Source organism: Mesoplodon mirus (genome assembly GCF_964341445.2).
Source record: "Mesoplodon mirus genome assembly, chromosome: 3".
NCBI lineage: Eukaryota > Metazoa > Chordata > Mammalia > Artiodactyla > Ziphiidae > Mesoplodon > Mesoplodon mirus.
The window spans coordinates 115,566,937-115,586,329 of record NC_138978.1 but is presented as its reverse complement, the minus strand read 5'-3'; the positions used below and the strand labels follow the sequence as shown (position 1 = coordinate 115,586,329).

Below are 19,393 nucleotides of genomic sequence, written 5' to 3'. Positions count from 1 at the left end.
ATTCTATATATTATTAAGTGGTAAATTATTTGTTTTTTAAAAATCGAGTTTGCAGCCACCTCAGAAAAGTGAATAATCCCAAATCCAGTGCTTAACTAATAAGCATTTACTATTTATTCATTGCTGATACTGCTGGTCTGGGGCCCATACATTGAGAACAATTGATGTAGAGGGCTAAGAAATATCAGTCAGAGTAGTTTAAAACTACTCTGAAGCAGTGAGATGCCATCATAAGCTTTGAATGATATGCTAATATATAAAATGCATATGGGATTTTTCTCTAGTAGCAGTATATAGGACTGATTAAACAGAAGCACTGTAGTCAGGGAGGTAGATAGGAGGCTATTGAAATAATAAGACAGTGATAAAATCGTGAGGGCCTGGGCTAGAATGGTGGCAATGACAGTAGGAAAGGAGTGAATTTAAGAGGTTTTTGAAGAATTTGTTTATCGAAGTAGATACTTGTAAACATTTTAGGATGTGAACCATCTCTAAAATGAGAAGTTAATAATAGGGATTTGGGGAGTAGTTTTTCAAAAGCTGCATTGGAAAGTGAAGCCATCAAATAGTAGTGGTGGTACAGATTCACAGTCTCTTGACTGAAATTCCTAAAAGCTATGAAAACATGACCTGAACTGTTTTAGCCTTCATTTGTCTTGCTTAATGTGAATATACATACATTCATGTATTTCACTCGGAAATATTAGAGTGGGTAAGGGATTATGGATCTGTAGGGGTAGGAGTAGTAATAGGAATTTTAGATATTTAACTTTCAAACAAAAGAACTCATTTCTTTTTCTTTTTTTTTTTCTTTTTGGCCACACTGTGTGGCTTGTGGGATCTTAGTTCGCTGACCAGGGGTTGAACCTGTGCCCTCAGCAGTGAAAGTGCAGAGTCCTAACCACTGGACTTCAGGGAATTCCCAGAACTCATTTCTTTAAGATATGATTTGTTAAGCTAGTTCACCTCACATATCCTCCTTCGGAATTCAGTTAGAGGGCCTTCAGAAGCTTAAATGAATTTTCCCAACTTTTTGAAAAAATGACTTGTAGTTTGTTAAGGAATTATAACAACCCAATGAACATGAAACTTCACTTAATATCACTGTTTTCTTTCTCTTCTGGTCAGTATGCATAAGTTTTCACATGGTTCTTATCATTACTATGTTATTTTTTGTCTCTTTTTTTTTTCCTGCTGGCCATTTTTTAGAAACTTTCCCATATATTGATAAAGTCATTATACTTGTCATTTTTAGTAGCTAGTCTTTCAGCCTGTTATGTCATACTTAGACTTTTTTTCTTACTCCATTTGTTGTTAATCTCTTTATATTTATATATATATTTAAGATGGAATTGATTACTGATAAACTGGCCTACCAACACCTTGTTTCTTCAGTTGTCACCAACCCTTATAGTATTTTAGTTATCCAGAGAAATTTAGTGATAATCTTTGTAGCCCCCTCCAGGGAAGGGGGAGTTGGTATTAGGATCTAACAATGTTATGGCTTTATTGCAGAGAAATGGGAAAGTGACTGAATAGAAATTTACTACTTTAGGATCAAATCATTGATAGGGGATATATCAGAAACTTAGCTCTTAGTTTTATTTATGTAATTTCTCCAGTGAAGCTGTTTGGTTCTTTTGTCTGTGAGTGCATGTGTGCTGTATGTGTGTTATAGAAAGATTGTGATCACTTATTTGACATTCTTATCATGATATACTGTTTGATTTTTTTTCATCATAGAATAGCATATGTGGATATCATTTTTTTTTCAGATTGGGAGCAGTGTGTAAGAATGGTATTCCCATGTTTGTTTCTTGTTCAAACTGTATATCCTTGGTTTCTACAGAGAATGATTGGCTTACTGTGCTCAGATTATGTTAATTTATAATGAATATTGGCCTTGCTTTTATGTTGACCTTTGTCCTGTAAGTTACTTTTTCTTAATCCTAACAGATGGCTTTCTAGAGTTACAGGCAAGGTTCTTGTCCATATTTCCATTTTCCCCTCTCTTCTCTGCATCTGTTTTGTTCTATTTCTTTTCTTTCCTTCCCTTCCCTTCCCTTTTTTCTCTGTCCCTTCCCTCTCTCCTTCCCTTCCTCCCTCCCTTTCTTCCTCTTTCTTCCCTTCTTCCCTTCTTCCCTCCCTCCCTTCCTTCCTTCCTTCTTTCTTTTTATTTTACTTTTAGCTTAGTTCGTTAATTCTGTTTTTAGGTCGGATGATGAGCAGAGCTCTGCGGATAAGGAGAGACTCGCCAGGTAGGAGAACAGTGTCTTTTGGCATGATGAAGCAGATCATGCTGCTTTTTCTATCCTTTTTCTTATTCTGCTCTTTTCTTCCCCTTTCTCTTCGTGTTTTTCCTTGTCTGTGGCAAGAGAGGACGGGATTTTTAGAAGTTTGTGTGTAACAGGAACTTTGGCTTCCCCCATCAGAAAGTGGGTGGTTGAAGGAACTTTACTTAGGAATTTAAGAAATTGCTATTAGTTTTTATAGATTTCTCTTTTTATCTTTATCTTAGCACTAAGTTTCACAGAATAAAAAGCTTTCAGAAACAGTGCAGCTGTGCCATTTGGTGCTTTAGCAGGGAAATATTCCTTTATCAGAAAACCAATAAATATATCTGTGTTTGCAATTAGTTCCCAGTCTTTAGGCCTCAGTATTTACTCCACACCTCTCTAGAAGACTCACCCTTATTTTCCTATGTAGGCTCACAGCCTAGATTACTTTGTCACGGCAGTACTGGTGTTGCTTTGGTGATTGAACCTTTTGTGTTTCCCAGAAAAGCTTAGCAGCCTAGATGTGGCTATTTAAAAGATCAGCCTTATGGATTTCAGTGTCAGAAATCTGTCAGATACTAGGAAAATGGGTGCTTTATGTTTGAGCTTAGAATTTTATGTTTCTCAGGCAAAGTAACTAAATGTGAATCTATGTTGTGAGACCTTTTCAGTAAAGGAGACTCTATGGAGTTCTCTTTGGAGACTGTTGTTGATAATGTAGAAATACTGTGGAAGAAATGTTGTGCCCAAATTTTCCTGTTTTTTGGTCTCTGTGATTTGGGATGACTCAGTAGGAGGTAGATCACTAATACCAGTACCAGTTTTTATTACTTCCCCCCTCTTACCTACCATTTCCTCTTTCAGCTGAGCCACAAGCTCATTTTGCTGCCATTTCAACTTATGCCTCCTACGAACTCTTTCACTCTTCATAAACCTGATTGGTGTGGTATGGTGGGAAGAACATTGCATTCATTGGGAATGAGGGCAGCCCTTAGAAGAGTCGATTAACTGCTTGACCTTAGTTTGCTCTTATCATAAAGAAGATTTATGTTAGATTTGTTGTGTTCTTTTTGTTTTGGCAGAGAACTTTTGTTCCAATAGAATCCTTAAGTGGTAATAGAAGTCAATAAAAAAGACAAAAGCAAAGCTGCTCAAGTAAAAACAGAAATGTAGCATGTTGTTTGGGTCTCTCCTTGAAGCAGTCCCATAGAAGACACTGAGGAACTATTAGGCTTTTCAGAAATCCAGTTTGAAAACTACTGGATTATTATTTTTAACAATGATACTCTGATTCTGAGGAAGTCAGTATTGGAGATATGTTCCACTTACCCTGGTGAGATCCAGATTGTATGTTTTCAGGCCTTTAAACATCTTCCTGTCCACTTCACTCCTGTTCTCCAGTTCACTTTGTCCCAAATTGGGCACCCATAAGGGACCTCTAGTAGATGATATCTTACAAATCTCATGAGCTCAGTGTACTGGCACCAAACCCAGATAGAGAAGGTAGGGCTTTGTGCATTAGTGGGACAAGTAAAACTTCCAATTCTGCTGTCTAGTGTTGAGAATAAGAGAGATGCTTAGAACAAACAGCATTTTATAGACCAAGGGAATCTATATTATCAATTCTTGTATCAGCTGTTGAGCAACATACTTGTGTTGGAAAAAATTGGTCATTTTATGTTTTCAGCCTTTAAAAAGTTGAATTGGTACACATGAAATCAGCCAAGCTGCTTTCAACATTTTTTAAGACTGTCATTTCTTCTTTTTCTAACATCTTTATTGGAGTATAATTGCTTTACAATGGTGTGTTAGTTTCTGCTTTATAACAAAGTGATTCAGCTATACATATACATATATCCCCGTATCTCTTCCCTCTTGTGTCTCCATCCCTCCCACCCTCCCTATCCCACCCCTCTAGGTGGTCACAAAGCACTGAGGTGATCTCCCTGTGCTATGTGGCTGCTTCCCAAGACTGTCATTTCTTAAAACACATTTTGTTCTGAGGGAGTGGTAATTTACATAGGAAGTGAAGTTTCCAGGAGTTAGAATTACTGGTATCTGCTTGTACCCTGTCTGCCATATTAGTTTCTATTCCATACTTGCTCTGCATGAGAAGTTTGGCAAACCTTACTTTAACTTCTGAGACTTAAGCATCACTAAATCTAAATACCGTATTTCTTCAGCAGCTCACTTGGTATTCATATCTCTCTCCCGGCTCCCAAATGGCCAGATGTGACCACCTGGATGGGGCTTCTCCTCTCTCTCTCTCCATGCAGGGAAAACCATAGTGAAATTGAACGGCGCCGACGGAACAAGATGACAGCCTACATAACAGAACTGTCAGACATGGTACCCACCTGTAGTGCCCTGGCTCGAAAACCAGACAAGCTAACCATCTTACGCATGGCGGTTTCTCACATGAAGTCCTTGCGAGGAACTGGCAACACATCCACTGATGGCACCTACAAGCCGTCTTTCCTCACTGATCAGGTCTCTGGGAAGCACAGCTAAGAGAGTCTAGAATCTTTTGAAGGTTTTGATCCTTTTGGGGTAGATGACCATAATCCTGAATAGCGCATTATATTGGGAGTCAGAGCAGAGCTGAGTCTGTAGTTTCTTATTTATTTATTTATTTATTTAATTTTTCGACTGCTTTGGGTCTTTGTTGCTGCGTGCAGGCTTTTTCTAGTTGCGATGAGCGGGGACTACTCTTAGTTGTGGTGCACAGGCTTCTTCTCATTGCGGTGGCTTCTCTTGTTGTGGAGCACGGGCTCTAGGCGCGCAAGCTTCGGTAGTTGTGGCTTGCGGGCTCAGTAGTTGTGGTTTGTGGGCTCTAGAGAACAGGCTCAGTAGTTGTGGCACATGGGCTTAGTTTGCTCCGCAGCATATGGGATCTTCCCGGACCAGGGCTCAAACCCGTGTCCCCTGCATTGGCAGGCAGATTCTTAACCACTGTGCCACTAGGGAAGTCCCTGTAGATTCTTTTTTTTTTTTTTTTTTTTTTTTTGTGGTACGCGGGCCTCTCACTGTTGTGGCCTCTCCCGATGTGGAGCACAGGCTCCAGACGCACAGGCTCAGCGGCCATGGCTCACGGGCCTAGTCGCTCTGCGGCATGTGGGATTCTCCCGGACCGGGGCACAAACCTGTGTCCCCTGCATCGGCAGGTGGACTCTCAACCACTGCGCCACCAGGGAAGCCCCCTGTAGATTCTTTAAAGCACAAGAATTCCGCTCTGAAGGAAATATTCAGACCATGGGAAAGTGAGTTTTGATCCCTGACTATACCATTTATTAGCTTTGGAGCAGTGAGAAGTAGAGAAGAATTGTGAAAGCTATTTAGCAAAACTTATAGGTACTTTAGAACTGTACTCATAAAGAACAGTGGAATCACAGGGAGAAGAAATGACTGTGTCCATGAACCAGTCCTTTTCCTTGGCTTTAGGGTTATAGAGGATGGAAGGAAACTATTTTTTATTCTTGAAGCAGCTTCCAGTTTTAGTGATACAAGGAGTCTAATAGGAAGTTGTTGTTGCTTAGAGATGTGCTCTGTTACATTTGATGAACTATGAGAAAAATAGAGAAGGCAAAAACATTTCCAGCCTTTCAGGAACTCAGTCTGAATATGAATATGTGAGTGGTAGGATACACACATAAGTGAAAAATGATAGGAAAATGGGTACGGAGAAGAAATGCCTTAAAAAAACTTATTAATAATTTATATAGGATTAATGTGTGTGTGTGTGTATATATGTGTGTGTGTGTGTGTGTATATATCTATATCTATATCTATATCTATATATATATATATACATACTAAAGGGATAGCTAAAGTGAATAGAATGGCCAGGCTTGAGTGAGAACAGTCAGCAAAAACTTCAAAGAGTAAGGAAGCCATGTTGTGTTTTATTAAAAATAACACCTGGTTATTGCAGAAAAATTTGTAAAATATAGCAAATATAGGGAAGAAAAAATTGACCTGTGATGCCATGCTTTTATTCAGAGGATTAGAAGGAAAGAAAGAATATAATTTGGAAGAAAGCAATAAGAATTTTCCAAATAGGATGGTCTATATGAAAGTACATATAGCACAGATTTTATATATATGTACAATGAAATAGCTAATTTGTTCTAACAGAACACATACAGATATTGATTCAACAAACTCCAGTAATGCACATTTTGTAAGCTAACCAGGTGCTTTGTGCTATTAGAAATGTAAAGCATGGTAAGAGATAGTCACTGGTAGAAACAGACATGTAAGTAAATCAATCATAATATAAACACAGAATCAGTTCTGTATCAGAAGGAGGTGCAGTAATAAGTCCTGTAGAAGTGCAAATATGGAAAGCAAAGAATAGGGGAATAGTGTTGTAAATATTGGAAATAACTTGATCAAAAGCATAGTGAGAATAATCAGGTTATTTAAGGAAAATCAGGTAGTTTAGCATGCCTTGGGAGATGGTAATAGGAAAGTAGGCTGGGACCTGATGATGGAATATTTAGGTGTTATGTTAAATAATTTAGATTTTAATTTTTAGGCAATGGGGAGCTATAAAAAATGTGGTAGCATTTTAAGGATGGATTGGAGACAGTGAAAGCAGGAAGACCATTTGTCTTGGCATGAGATGACTAGGACAGTGACGTTGTATTTGAAAATAAAATTGATAAAACTGAGTTATCCCTGGAGTGTGAGAAAAAGGAGTTAGAGTTTTGAGGCCTGTATCCTGAGAGGAAGGGGTTACTGTTAATCAAGAAAGGGAATGCTAGAAGAGCACAGAGGATTATTTTTGAAGGGGGAAATGACAGGTTTTGAGATGTTGAAATTGAATTGCTGGTAAAATATCTATTTGGAGATGCTTAACAGATTTTAGGCAAGTCTAGGCATATAGATTTGGGTATCATTTCTTAGTGGAGGAGTGGATATGATTTCTCAGGAAGAGAGTATGGAATAGAGAAGAGAACTTAAGATAGAACCTTGGAAATGCCTACACTTGAGACTTGAACGAAGGAAAGGGAACGTGAAGCAGAGAAGGCACATTTGGAAAGGAAGTATAAATTGGAGTGCAGTGTCATAGAAGCTAGGGAGAAATAAAATTTAAAGGATAAAATGAACAACACTATCAGATATGCAGTGAGATTGAGTAAAATGATATGGACTCAGGAAAGGGGACTTGAGTTGGCAGTTAGGAATACATTAGTAACCTGAAAAAACATGAATGTAGTGGTTTAGAGTGAAGATTGCAGTGGGTTTGAGAAATAAGTGAAAAGTAAGAGAGTAGAGCCAGTGAGTGTAACCCTACTCTTAATTTAAGCTTGGCGCTGAAAGATGAATTGGGCAAAGTTGAGGGAAGTTTTGTATAGAATTGAGAAAACTTGATCATGTTTAAGATCTGAGGGGAGGGACTTCCCTCATGGCGCAGTGGTTAAGAATCCACCTGCCAGGGCTTCCCTGGTGGCGCAGTGGTTGAGAGTCCGCCTGCCGATGCAGGGGACGCGGGTTCGTGCCCCGGTCTGGGAGGATCCCACGTGCCGCGGAGCGGCTGGGCCCGTGAGCCATGGCCGCTGAGCCTGTGCGTCCGGAGCCTGCGCTCCGCAACGGGAGGGGCCACAACAGTGGGAGGCCCACGTACCACAAAAAAAAAAAAAAAAAAAAAGAATCCACCTGCCAGTGCAGGGGACACAGGTTTGAGCCCTCGTCCAGGAAGATCCCACATACGGCGGAGCAACTAAGCCCATGCGCCACAACTACTGAGCCTGCACTCTAGAGCCCGTGACCCACAATGACTGAAGCCTGTGCGCCAAGAGCCTGTGCTCCGCAACAAGAGAAGCCAGCGCAATGAGAAGCCCGCGCACTGCAACAAAGGGTGGCCCCCCCTCGCCACAACTAGAGAAAGCCTGCGCACAGCAACGAGGACGCAATGCAGCCAAAAATAAATACATAAATAAATTAATTAATTAAAAAAAAAAAGATCTGAGGGGAAAGAGAGAGAAAAACACCAATATTTGTAGAGGAAGATCCTAAAAAGAGACCAGAGAGAGTGAGATCAAGAACTCAATTATTTATTTAAAAAATAATTTTTTAAAATTTATTTATTTATTTAATTTATTTATTTTTGGCTGTGTTGGGTCTTCATTGCTGTGCACGGGCTTTCTCTAGTTGTGGCGAGTGGGGGCCACTCTTAGTTGCGGTGCGCAGGCTTCTCATTGTGGTGGCTTTTCTTGTGGTGGAGCATGGGCTCTAGGCATGGGGGCTTCAGTAGTTGTGGCGAGCGGGCTCTAGAGCGCAGGGTCAGTAGTTGTGGCACATGGGCTTCGTGGCTCCACGGCATGTGGGAACTTCCCAGGCCAGGGCTTGAACCCGTGTCCCCTGCATTGGCAGGAGGATTCTTAACCACTGTGCCACCAGGGAAGCCCAAGAACTCAATTATTGTTAATGGTAAGCCTTTTTATTCCCTGTCTTGAGTTCTGAGGTAAAGAGGAGGAGGTGGATAGTGACATAGACACATTGAGGAAATACCTATTGGAAAAAACTCTTCTGTCCGTGAGGGTAGTTACATTTAGGTTGCAAAGCTGTGCCTGTGGATTAGACAGAAGCCAGCAATTACTTATGGAGAGATACATATGGCCTGAAGTGTCTTACTTCTTTCCATGAATAATATTTGGTTTTTTAGAAGAGTTCAGTATTAACTTGTATTTCTCTTCCTTGGGCAGGAACTGAAACATTTGATCTTGGAGGCAGCAGATGGCTTTCTGTTTATTGTCTCATGTGAGACAGGCCGGGTGGTATATGTCTCTGACTCAGTGACCCCTGTTTTGAACCAGCCGCAGTCTGAATGGTTTGGTAGCACACTCTATGATCAGGTGCACCCAGATGATGTGGACAAACTTCGTGAGCAGCTTTCCACTTCAGAAAATGCCCTGACAGGTATGAGTTAATGTGGATGGAAAATGAATGGCAAATTCTTTCTTCTTTTTTTTTCTGAGATAGAAGAGGTGTTTTAACTCTTAAATTTTTTGATTGAATCTGGCAAAACTTTTAGAATTTTCTCCTTTAATGAATATAATCTGTTCTTTTTATCCACATGCAGGTAATATATTTTGTAGCTCATCTTTAGAAAATGTTTCATTAGTGACAGTGCTCATAAAAAGTTTACTTTGATCTTAATATTAGTGTAAATACACAGTAAAGGCCAAGCCTACAATAACCCCCACCCCCACCCCTCCAGCCATTCCAGAAGAATGAAATTATCCATTTTCTGTCTCATTTGTATGGGTAAATACCTGGTATTTTTTCTATCCAGTTGTGCTTGGCTTTGGCTTGGTATTAGGTTCTATGATAGTAGATTTTTATTTTAGAGGGGGATGAGTATTAGTGTATAAGGTGGTTTTTTTTTTGTATTTATACTATCTTTCTGTCTTGTTTTTGCCCCCACCTCCACCCCCCCATTTAATGTTATTCAGTCCTTTTGCCCTAGTTTGGCTGAAGGAAACAAGTCACATCTGCTCCTAAGCGATCTAGAAAAAATTTTAATGTGGAAGTAGATTAAAACTGGTAATTAAAATAAAATCCATTATGGTCATATTAATGTTGGTATTTAGCTTTCATTTATGTTTTTATGGGTTTCATTTTCCTAGTTCTTCTTTTTCCCAAAAGTTCCCACTGGCTTCTGTATAATAAAGGGAGGAACAATTTTAGCATGAGACAGATTTCTGTAGCATATAAAATTATTTGTTATTAAACCAGTGACATTCACTCCGTGTGTGTGTGTGCGTGCATACGCACATGCATGCGTGTTTATAAAAATAATCAGACTTAAGGATATAGCCTTGCTCTTGCTTGCCAACTTTACCTACTTCTACTCCTGTCTTGCCTTGCACAAAGTTATTTCCAGTGCTTTGAACGGAAGAGTAAGATTCACTGATGGGAACTGAGGTGTTTTAGGCTTGAAAAAAATCCGTCTCCTACTTGGCTTATTCTCTTATAAGCAAGGGGATTGGAGAGCATGAATAGGCTACTTACTTATCTTTGCCTCCAGTATCTCTCTCTCCCTCTTCCCCATACACAAGAATGTACTCCAGACTGTTCTTCACATCCTTCTTCAGGGCGTATCCTTGATCTGAAGACTGGAACAGTGAAAAAGGAAGGTCAGCAGTCTTCCATGAGGATGTGTATGGGCTCAAGGAGATCTTTTATTTGCCGTATGAGGTGAGTGTCAGGATGAGGATTGTGATTTGCCATAGGAAGAATTAAGAGCTGAGGGTTTGATTTCTGGTCAGAGGAGTTAAACTTCTAAATCCAAGCTCCAATTAGATTAAATTTAGCTCTCAAGACCTACGTGAGTTGTAACACAGAATAAAGTGTTAAGGAAACTAACATTTACTGAACTCCTCCTATGCCAAACATTATGATAGGTGCTTTATGTCTGTCATCTCATTTCCCACAACTGCCCAATAGGGTAGAATTCATGGTTACTATTTTGCTGATTAAAAAAAAAAAAAAGACTCAAAGAAATTGACTTCCCAGGATTACATAGATAATGTTTGATACAGGGTTTTATTTTAATCCATACTAGTCGGACGCCAATACCTGTGTTTTTTCCCAGTATATCACGAGGCAACATCCATGTACTCAGACCATTTCTGCACCCCTCCTTTTTTTGTAGAAATTTAAGACTTTATTATGTCTTTCACTTAATATTTAGCATTAATAAATTATATACTATACATTTTAGGAGTCTGAAGAAAGGATGGTGATACTTTTCTTCACAGCTAGAGAAAAGACCTCTTAAAGTCACAAAATAAATGCAGATTGTATAATGGAAATTGACTACATTGTACGAGAGGATACTTCTTAGAAATGATGAATAGGATATTAAGAAAAGTTTCCTGGGGGAGTTTAAAAATTGAGGCTTCCCTGGTGGCGCAGTGGTTCAGAGTCCACCCCCCGATGCAGGGGACACGGGTTCGTGCCCCGAGGCCACAACAGTGAGAGACCCGCGCACCGCAAAAAAAATAAATAAATAGCCCATCATTAGGGGCTTCCTTGGTGGCGCAGTGGTTGAGAGTCCGCCTGCCGATGCAGGGGACACCGGTTCGTGCCCCGGTCTGGGAAGATCCCACATGCCGTGGAGCGGCTGGGCCCGTGAGCCACGGCTGCTGAGCCTGCGCGTCCGGAGCCTGTGCTCCGCAACGGGAGAGGCCACAACAGTGAGAGGCCCGCATACCGCAAAATAAATAAATAAATAAATTTTTAAAAAAATTGAATATTATGTGGCTTAGTGGTTTAGAGTAGTTTCTGGACCCAGACTACTGGATTTATCACTTATCTTCTGAGACCTTGAGCAGATTAAATGACTGCTTTGTGTTTGCTTTTTAAAAATATTTATTTATTTATTTATTTATTTTTGGCTGCGTCTGGTCTTAGTTGCAGCGCATGGGCTCTTCGTTGCAGCGCGTGGGCTTCTCTCTAGTTGCGGTGTGCAGGCTCCAGAGCACATGGGCTCAGTAGTTGTGATGTGTGGGCTCTCTGGTTGTGGTGCGTGGGCTCCAGAGCGGGTGGTCTCAGTAGTTGTGGCTCACAGGCTTAGTTGCTCCACAGCATCTGGGATATTAGTTCCCTGACAAGGGATCGAACCTGCGTCTCCTGCATTGGAAGGCAGATTCTTAACCACTGGACCACCAGGGAGGGTCCCCCTGCTTTGTGTTTTTATTTCTTCATCTAATATTGGGAGTTATATCAACCTCATAAAGTCGTTATAAGGATTAGATGAATAAATATATGTAAAGATGCTTAAAATATGCATGACACATGTAAAATTCTGTGTAAATTTTATTTATTATTATTAAAGAAGTGAAAGAGAGGATGGGAGAGTGTTGCAACATGTGGACATGGCTAATGCAAAGACATAGGCAGGAGCAAGATAAATAATAACGAAATATAGCAAATAGATTGTGTTGCAGCATAGTGCTGGAGTCAACAAACCACAACTCTTTGTTTGTAAATAAATCTTTATTAGAACATAGCCATGCCCATTTGTTCGCATACTGTCTGTAGCTGCTTTTGTGCTATAATAGCAGAACTGACTAGTTGCAACAGATTGTATGGCCCACAAAGCTGAAAATATTTACTGTCTGGTCATTTACAGAAAAAGTATACTAACCCCTGATGTAGAGAATCTCTGCATTTGCAGAGCATGTAGAACATTTTGACTTAAAACTCTGAGACAGTTACAAGTTTTAGAAATACCAAACCTGACTTCTTTATCCTTCCTTCTTCGGAGCATTGTTACCAATTTTCTGTGTCAAGTTGTATTCAGAGCCTGTCATCTGGCTGTTAACTGATGGAAGCCTCTTTGATAGTGTAGTGCAACTCTTTTTTTAAATTAATTTTTTTATTGAAGTATAGTTGAATTACAGTGTTGTGTTAATTACTGCTGTGCAGCAAAGTGACTCAGTTATACATATATATATATTTTTTCATATTCTTTTCCATTATAGTTTATCACAGGATATTGAAAATAGTTCCCTGTGCTATACAGTAGGACCTTGTTGTTTATCCATTCTACATATAACAGTTTGCATCTGCTAATCCCAGACTCCCAATCCAGTCCTCTCCTACCTCCCTCCCCCTTGGCAACCTCCAGTCTGTTCTCTATGTCCCTGATTCTGTTTCTGTTTCATAGATAGGTTCATTTGTGTCATATTTTAGATTCCACATATAGGTGATATCATATGGTATTTGTCTTTCTCTTTCTGTTTTACTTCACTTAATATAATGATCTCTAGTTGCATCCATGTTGCTGCAAATGGCATTTTGTTCTTTTTTGTGGCTGGGTAGTATTCCATTGTATATATGTACCACATCTTCTTTATCCATTCTTTCAGTGGACATTTAGGTTGTTTCCATGTCTTGGCTATTGTGAAAAGTGCTGCTGTGAACATAGGGGTGCATGTATAATACCTTTTTTTTTTTTTTTTGACGGTATGCGGGCCTCTCACTGCTGTGGCCTCTCCCGTTGCGGAGCACAGGCTCCGGACACGCAGGCTCAGCGGCCATGGCTCACGGGCCCAGCCGCTCCGCGGCACGTGGGATCTTCCCGGACCGGGGCACGAACCCGTGTCCCCTGCATCGGCAGGCGGACTCTCAACCACTGCGCCACCAGGGAAGCCCTATAATACCTTTTTGAATTATAGTTTTGTCTGGGTATATTCCCAGGAGTGGGATTGCTAGATCATATGGTAATTCTATTTTTAGTTTTCTGAGGAACCTCCATACTGTTTCCCACAGTGGCTGCACCAACATACGTTCCCACCAACAGTGTAGGAGGATTCCCTTTTCTCCATACCCTCTCCGCCATTTGTTATTTTTAGACATTTTAATGATGGCCACTCTGACCGGCATGAAGTGGTACTTCATTGTAGTTTTGATTTGCATTTCTCTAATAATTAGCGATGTTGAGCATCTTTTCATGTGCCTATTGGCCATCTGTATTTCTTCTTTGGAGAAATGTCTCTTTAAGTCTTCTGCCCATTTTTCCATTGGGTTGTTTGTTTTTTTGTTGAGTTGTATGAATGATAGTGCAACTTAATTGCTTTTAATCTCTCTGTTCATTGAAACAGGTGTGGCAATAGCTCTGTGGACCCAGTCTCCATGAATAGACTGAGCTTTGTAAGAAACAGATGCAGGTGAGATCCTAAGCTGTAAAAAAAAAACCCAAAGGGATGGCCAAGTACCTTTAGAGATTGTCACATTTTCAACTGTTTTACTATGTACTTCCTTCAGCAGCCCTCACCCTCATCCCTCACTTCCAGTTACTTTTTTTCTGGCAATATTTTCCTGAACTCCTAAAGCTTTTGCTCATCCTGTTTAAGAAAGTTAAGCTACCACTTTACCTACTGATACTTTCTTCCTGCTGCAGTACCTTTCAGTTGCTTTACTTTGGCAAAGGTAAAAAATATGCTGGTCACTTTTGGGTGGGAAAAGTCCAAGTACAGTCGTCCTGTTTTATAAACACCCAAGAGCCTATAAAGTTAAAGGTACTAAGCCAGCATTGCCTTTTAAATGTTACTGGGTAGGGTTTTCTCCTCACACCTGTAATTTTTCTAGGAATGGACTTGGCTCTGTGAAGGATGGGGAACCTCATTTCGTGGTGGTCCACTGCACAGGCTATATCAAGGCCTGGCCCCCAGCAGGTAGGAAAGTTGAACAGTGACTTCTTCCTGGGTGCAGCAAGTTCCTCACAGAGTCCAAGAAAGTTAGCTAATATTTATCATGTACCTGTAGTATATGAAATGTACTTTGATTTAAACTGTAATAGGAAAGAAAAAGTGGACTCCTTCCCTTCCTTTATGGATCTTATATTCCAGTTAGGGAGATGGATTACTCAGACTTGAAAATGACTTGGTGATGGCTGTGTCACAGAATGTAGTTTTTAAATGTCCAAATAGTAATGTATACTGAATACCTGTATCTAAGTATTTGTGTGCAAAGAAGCAGTTGACATTGAATGCAGTTGATTTGGGAAAGTTTTCTAAAGTAGGAGCAAGACTTGGATGGAGAAGGGGGAAATGGCTTGATTGTAGTAACTTGTAAAGGGGATATTCTCTGCAAAGACTTTAAATCAGGATGTGAGCAGATTAATTTTACTAGAACTTGAAGTCAAAAAGGGAATGTGAGAAAAGTGATTGGGGTACAAGGATCAACCTTTTAACCTGGCTTGTCAGAATTTCCAAATCGTAGCAATTTTATTACCTCCCTGCTGGCTAGGTGTGCCTGGGAAGTGGGGGTTGTAGGGAGATAGAAACTAAGAGAGGCAAGGTGGTGTATTTTGGTAAAGGTTAAACTTTGGATTTGGAAAAACCTGGGTTTGATTCTGGCATTGTTATTTATTAGTGATATAACTTAGGGTAAGTTGCTTGACTTGTATGGGAAAAAACCCCCCTCAATTTTCTCATCTATAATTTAGAGATAATATAACCCATATAGAGTTATTGTGAGGATTAGATTTAATGTAAGGAAAGCGCCCAGCCTAGTGCCTGGCATATGGTAGGCACCCAATAAATGGTAGTTAAATGTAATTAAGAAAAATTAATTTTAAGTCATAATGAAGTTTGAACTTTTTAGTTTATATACTGTATAAACCATGCATTTGAGATATACATGATCTTTTATACTCCTGTGTAGCTCTCAAAGAAATATTATTTTTCTTGGTAAAAAGAAGAAAAATATGCAAAGAGTAGAGGGAAAATGCATCCTTCTTCCTTTTCCACATAAACATTGAAACACTAGCTTGTCTCTTTTCCAAAGGACATAAATAACTATTGGTGTTTGGTTTAATTTCATTTTTGGTTGTTTGCTTACTTTGAAAGTCACAGGTTAGGCAAGACATCCGTTCTCTGCCTGTGATATGGTCACAGAGTAAATGGCTGACTTCATATGTATTTGGTTTGGCCAGCATAGTCTTTTAGAATACTTTGAGTGGGACCTGTAGTCTGCAGTTTATTATAATTAATGTGAGTATAATATATGAATTAATATATATAAAAGTACTTAAAATAGTACCTGATATATATGGTAAGTTCTTTGGGTTGTTTACCTTTATTCTTATCTTTCAGCAGTCTGTATTGTTTCATACCTAGTCTCTTCATATCTACATGTGTTTTAAATCTTTACATATCTGACTTTTGAAGGCAATTGAGTTTGAGATACCTGTTAAACCTTTTAACTTCACCTTCCTGAAGGTGTCTCCCTCCCAGATGATGACCCAGAGGCTGGCCAGGGGAGCAAGTTTTGCCTAGTGGCTATTGGCAGACTACAGGCAAGTATGAATTTTCCACATCTATATCACCCATTTTCAGTGGGAGAAAATCTCCTTCAGGATGTGTTCATGTTATTTTTTCTTTTACTCTCTGAATACAAATGAAGAATTCTGAAAAACTCCGAATATTTTGAGGAATATGGTATTCATAGTTAACATTGCTTCTCTTGGATTTAGCAGAAGCTGAAGAGAGTGAGAGAGAGAGATCTTTTCCTCTTTCATACTTTTAGCTTTGCAATGCTGAATTTTCTATTTCCAACTAATTTCTTTTGCTCCTATACAATAGAGGAGAGATCTTTTCATTTTTCATTACATGACTAACAGTAGAGAATTGGAATTATTTTGATTCTCCTTATAAAAACAGATGTTTCTTGGTTACTTGGGAGTATAATTTTCCAATCTGAATAGTGAATACCACCTAGCTAAATGAAAGTAAGTGGGTTTTAGGTTGAATGAATTATTACCTTTCTTTACAAAGTTCGTGAAGAGTACTTGTGTAGGAGTGGAGCTAGGCCTCATGCCCTATCTGTAATGATCACTTTTTCCTTTTTGGATGGGTTGTGAAAGTTTAGAAATTCCTAAAATTGGAAACCTGATGGGAAATACATCTGTAAAGAATGGTGTCATTTTATCTCATTTTTATCTCTTTCCTTCAGGTAACTAGTTCTCCCAACTGTACAGACATGAGTAATGTTTGTCAGCCAACAGAGTTCATCTCTCGACACAATATTGAGGGAATCTTCACTTTTGTGGATCATCGCTGTGTGGCTACTGTTGGCTACCAACCACAGGTGAGGAGCTGGAGCTATTATACCACTGATATTTAGGCTTCTGTTTTCCCTTTGCTGTGCTGAGATTATTCAATCATATAATTCCAGAGATAGCCAAAACATGTCAGCCCCAACTCAGAAAAAGAGGTGTTCCTAGTCTGTTGATAGCTAAATATAATTCAGCTTCCTACCAAGGTTATCATCTGATCTAGAAAAATATGGCTTGTGAAACCAGGCTGGAGCAGCAGGTACAGATATGTATTTCTTTTTTGTTAGTGATATTAATACAGATAATGATGCAAGAGTGCTCATTTTAACTAGTTATAGTGATTTGGCCACCTTTAGATAATTCATATAATCATCTAGTTGCATAGTAACCCATAAAGTATGCAAATTTAGCACCAGTTATTATGATTTATTTAGATATCTCATTCAGCAGACCAGGTAACTATGTCTGAATTGAGAAACAAGTCATTACATAAACTTTCAAAATTATAGCTGCCAGGAGGGACTTCTGTAAAGAGGTTGGTGAAAAAGAGATCTTGAAAAAGGAGAACAAAGTCAGCATTTACACTACCTGATGCAACACCTGTTGTAAAGCTGTTGTTACCAACACAGTGTGGTGTTGGTGTAGGAATAGTTACATAGATCAGTAGTTGAGAATCGAGTCTGTTCTCACATTTATGGTCAACTGATTTTCAACAAAGATGCCAAGACAATTCAAGGGGAAAAGAAGCTTTTCCGATAGATGGTGACGGAACAGTTGTATACTCATAGGCAAAACAAAACAAAAAGAACTTAGACTCTTACCTCACACTGTACACAGAAATCAACTCTAAGATATAAAGGTGTAAGTGCCAAAGTTATAAAACTTCTAGAAGAAAATAGGATAAAATCTTTGTGATCTTGAGTTAGGCAAAGATTTTTTTTTTTGGCCATGTTGTGCAGCTTGCAGGATCTTAATTCCCCCACCAGGGATTGAACCCAGGCCACAGCAGTGAAAGTGCCGAGTCCTAATGACTGGACTGCCAGGGAATTCCCTAGGCAAAGATTTTTTATATGACACTAAAAGCATGATTCACAAAAGAAAAAATTTGGTAAGTTGGGTTTCATAAAAGTTAAAATTTGCCCTTTTAAAAGGGCATCATTAAGAAAGTGAAAAGACCAGCCACAAATTGGGAGAAAATATTTGTAAATCATATAACTGAAAAAGGATTTGTATCCAGACTAAAGAACTCTCAGAACTCATTAAGACAACCAGCCAGTAAAAAAGGGGCACAAGATTTGAATAGACATTTCACCAAAGAAGCAATATGAATGACATATAAATAGTTGCTTGTCATTAGGAAAGTACAGATTAAAGCCACAATGAGATACCACTATATGCCCATTAGAATGGCTATCATCAAAAAGTATTGGTAAGAACATGGAGAAACAGAACCTTCATACATTGTTAGTAGATAAGTAAAATGGTATAACTACTTCGGAAAACCATTTTGGCAGTTTCTTAAAAAGTTAAACATACACTTACCTAATTGCTACAAATTAGCAATTCCACTCCTAAGTATTTACCCAAGAGAAATGAAAACATATGTTCACACAAAGATTTATACACAGATGTTCATATCTGTATTATTCATAATAGCCAAAAAGTGGAATGTCCATTAACTAGTGAATGGATACGCACTGTGGTATATCCATGTTAGAATATTTATGAGCAATAAAAGGGATATACTGTTGATACATGGAACAACATAGATGAACTTCATAGATGAACACAAAAATGTTGTGTTAAATGAAAGAAGCCAGACACAAAAGAGTACCTACTGTATGATTCCATTTGTATAGAAAAGGCAAAACTGAAGAAGCAGAAGCAGATCAGTGGTTGGCCAAGGGATTAGGAGCAGGGATTGACTACAAACGGGCAGAAGGGAACTTTTGGGTGCAGTGGACATGTTCTAAAACTGAATTGTGGTAATGGTTGTATAACTGTGTAAATTTATTATAGGTCATCAAATTAGAATTATAAAGTTCATTTAGAATGAGTGAGTTTATCTAAATTATACCTCAAATCTGTAAAAAATTCAGTTAAAATAAATGTACAATATCCTGAAAAAGAAGAATGCTCTAGAGGTCAGTTGTTTAGCAGATTCCATCTTTTTTTGATTGTCTTCCCCCCCCCCCCTTAGCCATAATCCTAGGGTAAAAGCAAGAGAAATGAAATCCAAGTCCCCTGCTAATGGCTCAGGAAAGTTAGATGATCATAAAAGTGTCAATTTTACTCTTCTTTTTCTCTTTTAGGAACTCTTAGGAAAGAATATTGTAGAATTCTGTCATCCTGAAGACCAGCAGCTTCTAAGAGACAGCTTCCAACAGGTAACTTTTTTTCCTGGTTTGGATTGGAATAGTATTTTAATCTAATATCTATTACTACATTCATTCCACAAATATTTATTGACTGCTGATTAATCGAGTACTGTGGCAGACCCTGCAGTTTTATGTTCTTTAGTACTTAACCTGTATTTTTAAGA

General features: G+C 39.0%; 1 protein-coding gene across 4 annotated transcripts in view; it reads left to right on the top strand.

Moving 5' to 3' along the window:
* ARNT (aryl hydrocarbon receptor nuclear translocator) overlaps nucleotides 1-19,393 on the top strand; it is a 66,188-nt gene that overhangs the window by 35,104 nt on the left and 11,691 nt on the right. For 2 of the 4 annotated variants that reach the window (XM_082616496.1, XM_082616495.1), the window contains exons 5-13: nucleotides 2,214-2,258; nucleotides 4,553-4,766; nucleotides 8,987-9,200; nucleotides 10,379-10,481; nucleotides 13,895-13,960; nucleotides 14,382-14,467; nucleotides 16,016-16,092; nucleotides 16,749-16,883; nucleotides 19,164-19,238. In XM_082616496.1, the coding sequence (XP_082472622.1) occupies nucleotides 2,214-2,258; nucleotides 4,553-4,766; nucleotides 8,987-9,200; nucleotides 10,379-10,481; nucleotides 13,895-13,960; nucleotides 14,382-14,467; nucleotides 16,016-16,092; nucleotides 16,749-16,883; nucleotides 19,164-19,238 (1,015 nt within the window). The remainder of the gene's footprint in view (nucleotides 1-2,213; nucleotides 2,259-4,552; nucleotides 4,767-8,986; nucleotides 9,201-10,378; nucleotides 10,482-13,894; nucleotides 13,961-14,381; nucleotides 14,468-16,015; nucleotides 16,093-16,748; nucleotides 16,884-19,163; nucleotides 19,239-19,393) is intronic. The other 2 variants (XM_082616498.1, XM_082616497.1) reach the window with 1 other exon arrangement.